The 7,516-nt window shown below is 44.1% G+C and overlaps 1 protein-coding gene across 1 annotated transcript; it reads left to right on the top strand.

Moving 5' to 3' along the window:
• Positions 1–2,519: 2,519 nt before the first annotated feature.
• tmem151a (transmembrane protein 151A) lies at positions 2,520–7,063 on the top strand (the record flags this gene model as incomplete). The annotated part of the gene is made up of 2 exons (XM_083665522.1): positions 2,520–2,579; positions 5,411–7,063. 2 exons carry the CDS (start codon positions 2,520–2,522, stop codon positions 7,061–7,063), a joined length of 1,713 nt encoding a protein of 570 aa, XP_083521648.1.
• Positions 7,064–7,516: the final 453 nt, after the last annotated feature.

Here is a 7,516-nt window from a genome sequence, read left to right as displayed (position 1 = left end):
CTTCCTAGTGTCAGTTTCATGTATTTCTTGTGGGTAATTTTGTTGTGACTCTATAACTGCAGTAAATGGGACCCATTGTATTTTGAGGTATGGATATGAGTTTGTCCCATTTAAACTTTGCAATGTAAACACCCTGACCAATATCTTCATCCATGCTAGCTACTTGTGACACAAGTGGCACCATCTGTCCACTGTCTTGAGAAAGTGCATGCTACTCAGAATTAGTAAAACTACGTTATTATTGGAGGTAGCTACAGCATATCTATTCTTCAGCAGAGTTTTGTGCAAAGTATTTTATCATGAACCTTGCAATCTTGCCACCTGTCGATGTAGTCTGTTAATGTTCAATTCACTGATGAGCTCAAGATGTGAGACGTTCCTGAATAAGATCAATGAACTGAAAGTAACCGTCTACACTTCAAACTAACCAAGATGTGATGGATGAATAGATACATGGAACAAAGAGTGATGTCTCCCAGTAGTAGCAGATCAATAGGAGGCAAAATGATGTGTTGGCTATGAAATGGAGGGCCACATTTTCCTTGGGCAAAACAGCACTGAACTGTGCAAGAATACTTAAAAACAAAAAAGTAATACAGCATGATTTTTATTGTACCTTTTCTTGTTTTTGTGAAGCCATATAAGACCAGAAATAAACAGCATCATACCCAGCCATCACCATGCCTTGAGATATCTTTACACATACTGTACATGACATGTCTTGAGACACACTGTGCTGTGTCTAGATGTCAAGAAATACAAAAATGTCTCAAGATGTCTTAAGAGATCTCAAGGCATGGGGATGGTGTGATGCTGTGAACATGGTGATGAAATGACACCACCAGCGATTGGAAAATGTGCCATGTCATTTTCTATTCCATTTCAAGAATATAACGCTGTAACTAAAGCTATTATTATTGTAGGTTTGGTTTAGTTTTTGCTGGTTTGCCCATTTTGATGAAAGGTCATATGGTGTTCCTTGATTCTCAAAAAGTAATACCAAAACTTTTAGGTAATCGTATTAATATCAAGGATCCTAAATGTACTAATAATTCTCACTTGGTAGAGGTAGAATTGTAAAAAGTGTGGATGTTACCCTTTAAGTACTGCATTTCAAACAAAGTAAGTGAGGTGCATCTTAAGATTTTACACAATATATCCATCCATACTGATCGAACTGTCTTATTTCAAGCTGTGTAGAGATTGATTTAAAAAAACAAAAAACAAAACGTTTCTGATAGTTATAACAAGACTCTATTGAATGCATTCTTTAGTTTGGATGGACTTGGTGGAATATATAGTTGTTAAAACTGGTCATACAATACATATTGAATGTAAAGATGTTATTACTTACTTTGAATGTGAAAGAAATTCCCAGAAATGTATAATCAACCTTATGATTTGATTGGTAAGATTCTATATCCACAAAGCTACATTTAGCAAATCTAAGACCTGTTTTAAAGTATTTTAATTGATTTGTTTTTAATTGGGTCACTCAGATGTATTCAAAACCAAAAAAGTGTGTCAACTGTAAAATTCTATGATTCATTATTTAGTGAAGATTAGGTATGTCACTGTGGCTGTTGGTTAAAATATTATGTTTGAATGTTTGTAATCATTGTTTTGTGTTAATAAAAAATCATTTAAAAAAGGACATATCCCAGATTTGACCTATTACACTGGTGGTGCTACAGATAGTATAGACCTACTTCCATATCCTACATTGTTGATAGTGAGCCCTTGAATTGTTAGGCGTCACATACTGATTGCATTGGTCCTGCTGAAATGTGGTTGCCAAAAGTTTATGTTTATGCAGTAGCTGACAATTATTATTTTATGTCAAAGATATCAGAAGCGGTGACGTTGCGAACAGACCCGAAAACAAACCATACACATTTTAATGATGCGCTGTAGGTGTCCCTAGCTTGGTGACGTCAGCTCTAACCAGCGACGATCAAAAGTGCAGGTGAAAATATGTCTGGATGAAAATGAGACCGCTTGTGCTTACACATGACGGAAAAGGAGGAGGAGTGAGAGCGAAGTAACCTCTAGCGGACCCATTTCTGAATGGAGGGATGAAGATCTGCACGCATAGCCTGCTATTGATTTTGATAAAAACCCTATCTCATGAAATAAATGTCTTGCTTTCTAGGCTACTTATTTGTCCCCTATCTTTCTTCTTGTGCCATAGGAACGACTGTGTGTTCATCGAATTTTTCATTTGTCACGGCGACTAAACGGACATCTTTAAACCATCACTAACCATCACAACCATGTCAGTGGAGACATTTTTTGCCATGTCCTGTGCCCGAGCGAAAAGAAACGCTTTGGAGGAAAGATAGGAGGTGCGACAATTGGACGACTGATTGAAGCTCGAGGACGTTTGCTATCGGAGAATCGGAATGAGATATGTGGCTGAGGTTGGAGAGATTCCGAGATAGGACCCCCCTAATTGTGGGAGTCTTGGACAGAACTCCGATGCAAATGTTCAAGTCGTAGCAAGTGAGGACTGAATGACAATGCCTGCGGTGACTGTGACCGGAGAAGCGCCCTTACTCAACGGGGCTACAAGGGAAGAGGTAGCGTTGTGGTGTTTTAGAAGTGTGTGTGTGTGTGTGTGTGTGTGCAGTCCACTATAGTAAATGTGTTGCCTACTCTGAGCTAGACCTAAACTCTGTATTAGTAAAATCCCATCCCATCACTCATTGGATGCACTTTGCTCAGCCAACATTTTGCGCGTAAACAGCCTGGTCCAGATATGGGGTTGCAACTTCTACGTCCGAGTCAGGCTGGTTTTACAGCACTTGACCAGTCACGTTGTTGGAATTTAGTCTGTGCAGCACACAAGGTTAAGCTACTTGAAGAGTCACCCCTCACTAATGGAGAGACGCAACTGCATTGCAGTCGAACGGGAGGTAAACGATTTAGCTGAATTCAAGCTATTTTGACCGAACAAGGATATGTGACATTGAATCTCTGCGACATGAGACATGAATTATTAATTTCCTAAATCATCGGGAGACTCATATTATAAGAGATTTGTTATTTGGATGCATTCAGATGCATTGGCATAGTCGTCCCAGTCGACAATCTGCCCTGTAGCCTATACTGGCCTACTAAACTTGCGACGACTTCTCAGAGTTGCTGAGCAATTACCAAAGGTTTTATGTTACAGTGATCAATAGAGGACAGACGGTGAAGGAGATGGGGCAAGCAGTGCACTCATCATGTTTTTATTATAGCCTACTTACTTCTTATACTTTATGTGATCACTCCTTTATCTCTGGCTTGCCCTTCATTGTAATGTAAAGATAAGGTAATGGTATAGACCCCTTAAACTATGGTCCAGAACAAAAACACAGGCATCCAGGGGCAAAATCAGAGAGCATAAGGAAAATTAAGTTGAGTCAAAACACATTGTATTTTGTGTCTGCTATTGTGTTGTGTATACACACACACACACACACACACACACACACACACACACACACACACACACACACACACACACACACACACACACACACACACACACACACACACACAGCCACATTATATGACTGCCTCTAATAGTCTAGGCAGCAAGTGTCTCTCAGACCGGTAGTTCTTAGGGCTGCTAAATAATTCACACCAGTTGAGTGAGACAGCCCTATATATACCAACCTAAACCCACTATCTTTCTCTCTGTCCGTTTTTTTCACTAGGACGTTTCACATTTTGGGTATGAGTTTCAATGACTCCAGTTTCCCCTGTCATCAACAAGCCTACATTTTCTCACTCTATCCCCCACTTTATTGATCTGACGGTATAACCCGTCATTTTGGCAACTTGCTTTGACAATTGATAGGAGAATATTTTGCCCTTGCATTCAGGGCTGAGGTGTAAGACGAGGCCTCTGATTGGGATCTCTCCTTAGGAGTGTAACAAACAGAAAGTAAATTGCCACTGCACATTAAACTATATTCTTTTATTTCCATTCATTCTGCAGCATCATGACACTAGAAGTGCTCTTGTTTCATAGTGCTTGTGTCAATAAAGAGTGGGAGGGATAGAGTGGAAGAAAATAGCACTGTGGAAAGGAGATGATGCAACAAGGCTCCTACTGTACCATTATGAAACATGTGAATTCCTCATCCCTCTTTATTTTTTTTCATCTCCTCCACTGTCTTCATCTCTTCCTCTGTAATTGCCTTTAAGTGCAAGATGAGTGCATAGCCCATCATCATCAATACATACACACACACACACACGCACACACACACACACACACGCACACGCCCACACACACGCACACACACACGCACACACACACGACTAAGTTCATGATCAACTTTTGCCTCAGCTTGCTCTCTTATCCTTGCATGCAAATTTGAACTCCTGCAACCTATCCAACAGGGACATACTCTCTCCCAACCACGGTTTGGACAGCAGCCTGCCTCAAACACCCACTACAAGGGCACTGTTATGACTGTGAGAGAAACCAATTTAAAACTGCAAAATGAGGCAGATGGACAGATAGTCTGTGCTGTTTTATCTCACACTCTCTGTCTTTGTTTGTCTTTTAGTTATGTGCTGTCCAAGAGCTTGTGTCCAAGAGCACCATTGTGCGCATATTTTGCCCTTCCGCTTTACTCAATGTGCATATGCATCCTCCCAAGGGTAGCAGGAATGGCCACAGTACCACTAACTGCCACTGGCAACAGAGAGGTGAACACACTCTCTCTCAGCCCCACTCTTAATGAGGTCTAAAAGCATCAGCCTTTTCCAATGCCCACTAAAGTCAAGTGTTTAAAAGGGGCTGCATGGTATGAGTTACACTCTGCCAGGAAATGTCTTCATGCCTCCAGAGACTGGAATGGTTAATCTCAGGAAGATCAGGGGAGCAAGAGAGGGGATAATATTGATGTATAATGTTGTTACATTAGTTGTAACACATACAGATTAGATCTGATTAATGTCAAATCACCTGTATTCCTCTGAAATACACTTCAATGATCTGTTTGTTTTCTGTTTGTGTTTTTTTTTGCAGAAAAATCTAGTTTTAACACCCTTTCCTCTCCTTGTCTTTCTGCTTCTCCTTTTGTACATCCTCCAATCCTTCCCCTCTATTTCTCTTGTCCCTTCCTCCTAAAACCTCATCGTCACCTCTTTCCTAATACTTTGTTCAATGATCCTACCTACTCATTCCTGAATACAACTCTTCTTTGTTATCTTTCCTGTCCACTCCCATCTCTCTCTTTGTTAAACCTTTAACCTGTCCCTAACCCTAACCCTAACCCTTATCCATTACCCATTACTCAACCTCCACTAACCCTAACCGTAACACTAAATCGCTACCTATACTTAAACACAACCCTGTCCCACTATCCCCTGTATCCATACCTTGTCTCTTATCCCTTACCCCTTGTAGCAACGTCCCAGTAAACAGTCCCTCTCTGGGTCCCTGTGCCGAGAGTCCCACTGGAAGTGCCTGCTCCTTACACTGCTGATGTTCGGCTGTTTCGGCACGCTGGGATGGTGCTCCCTCTACCGCATCACCGTCATGGCTGCTGATGACCACGCACTCTACTATGGAGGCCGCGCCCGCCTATACCATGACAGCCCCTGCTCCAATGGCTACATCTACATCCCAGTTGCCTTCTTAGTCATGCTTTACATCGTCTACCTGGTGGAGTGCTGGCACTGCTATTCCAAAACGGCATCGCTGGCCCGGGTGGAGATAAGCCAGGTGTACGACAGGGTCCAGAGGCTCCAGCAGGCGATGCCCTGCATCTGGTGGAAGGCCATCAGCTACCACTATGTTCGAAGGACAAGGCAGGTGACTCGCTATCGCAATGGTGATGCTTACACCTCCACACAGGTGTATCATGAGCGGGTCAACACACATGCAGCCAGCTCCGAATTTGACTACACTCGGCACGGCGTCAAGGACGTATCCAAGGAGCTTCTTGGTCTTCTGGAGCATCCGGCCACCCGCCTTCGTTTCACCAAGTGCTTCAGCTTCGCCAGCGCCCGCGCTGAGGCGGCCTATCTCACCCAGCGGGCGCGCTTCTTTGCAGATAACGAGGGTCTGGACGACTACATGGAGGCGCGTGAGGGCATGCACCTGAAGAATGTCGACTTCCGTGAGCACATGCTGGCATTTCCTGACCCTGCGCGGCAGCCCTGGTTCTCTCGCCGGCGTGTGTTTTGGCTGGCCTCCGCCCTGCTGTTGTCTTGGCCGCTTCGCGTGGTGGCGGAGTACCGTACTGCGTATGTGCACTATCATGTGGAGAAGCTGTTTGGTGAGAACGACGATGCCAATGACAACGACAACACTGATATGGGCAACTACCGTCCAGGCATGCAGAGTGGGGTACGTGGGGGCCCTAGGTTACGTGTCATATCCAGAGTCAACACAGTGGACATCACTGAATTAGAGTGGCACATTCGCTGCAACCAGCAGATGGTGCCCAGTTACTCAGAAGCCTTGCTGATGGATCTTAACACCAACACAACTGCACCACCCACAGCTTTCCCAGCAGCAGGTGTCCCAACAAGGCGAAATTCGAGCTACGTCCTCCAGAGCTGCCCACACTGCCGCAGGTCTACCAGCAGCTCCTCACTCCCCTCGCGAGTTAGGGGAAATGTCGCAATGGGAGCAAGCTCTTTACCAAGTGGGACAGTGGGAAGGCTGGGAGGAGGAAGGCTAGCCCTCAGTCGCAGTGGATTCTCCCTTGGGCGGTTGCACACAGTGCGTCAGGCTTGTCTGTTTCACTCCCGGAGTCTTGGTGGTGGGCTGGGGGGAAGAGTTGATGAGGGAGGTGGTGGATTTCTGGGACTGGGCCTCCGCCGGGCAGACGAGGAGGGCAGAGGGGTCCTGGTGGGAGAAGGATATGATGAGGACGAGAACAGTATGCACCTGGAGGAGGATAGAGATCAAGACATAGAGAGAGTCAGGATTGATGTCAGGGATGGAGTGACAGAGAGACCACCTGCTTATCAGGAAGCACTCCACTTTCCTGTGTTAATTGTCCACGGTGAGGAGAGTTGTCATGGAGGTGGAGACCTTGACGCAGGATAATTCCTGTGATTGGTCAGGGTGACATGCAGTTCTTAAACAAATCTGCACAAGCTGACATATGGAATGAGTAAAAGTGGTGGAAGGTTCAGAGGGACGGAGGAAGACAAATGTGGACGTTTGCAATGTTGTAGAATGAGAGGGGAAGAAAGCTGTCTCAAGGTCTACTGTGTGTGAAAATCTGTAGGGAAAAGGGATTAGGAGGCTGCTGTAGATGAAATTACATTGATTTAGTTGCTTGTGTCCAAAGCAGAGACTTGCAGATGAAGAATTATGTTCCACTGTTAACAATGAAGAAAATTTGCTTTGTATCTTTTCCCTTAAATGTATGAAAAAGAGCTGCTCTTACCATGCCTAATACTTAACATCAACTGTAGTGCTGTTTCCAATGAGATTTGAGGTTATTTAAACGGGAACAGAACATTTTTCTCAATTAGCCTGCCTGCTGTAGGATGA

The sequence above is a fragment of the Argentina silus genome, assembly GCF_951799395.1.
Source record: "Argentina silus genome assembly, chromosome: 2".
NCBI classification, from domain to species: Eukaryota; Metazoa; Chordata; class Actinopteri; order Argentiniformes; family Argentinidae; genus Argentina; species Argentina silus.
Note: the sequence above shows the minus strand (reverse complement) of the source record. Positions and strands in the feature narration are given on the sequence as shown.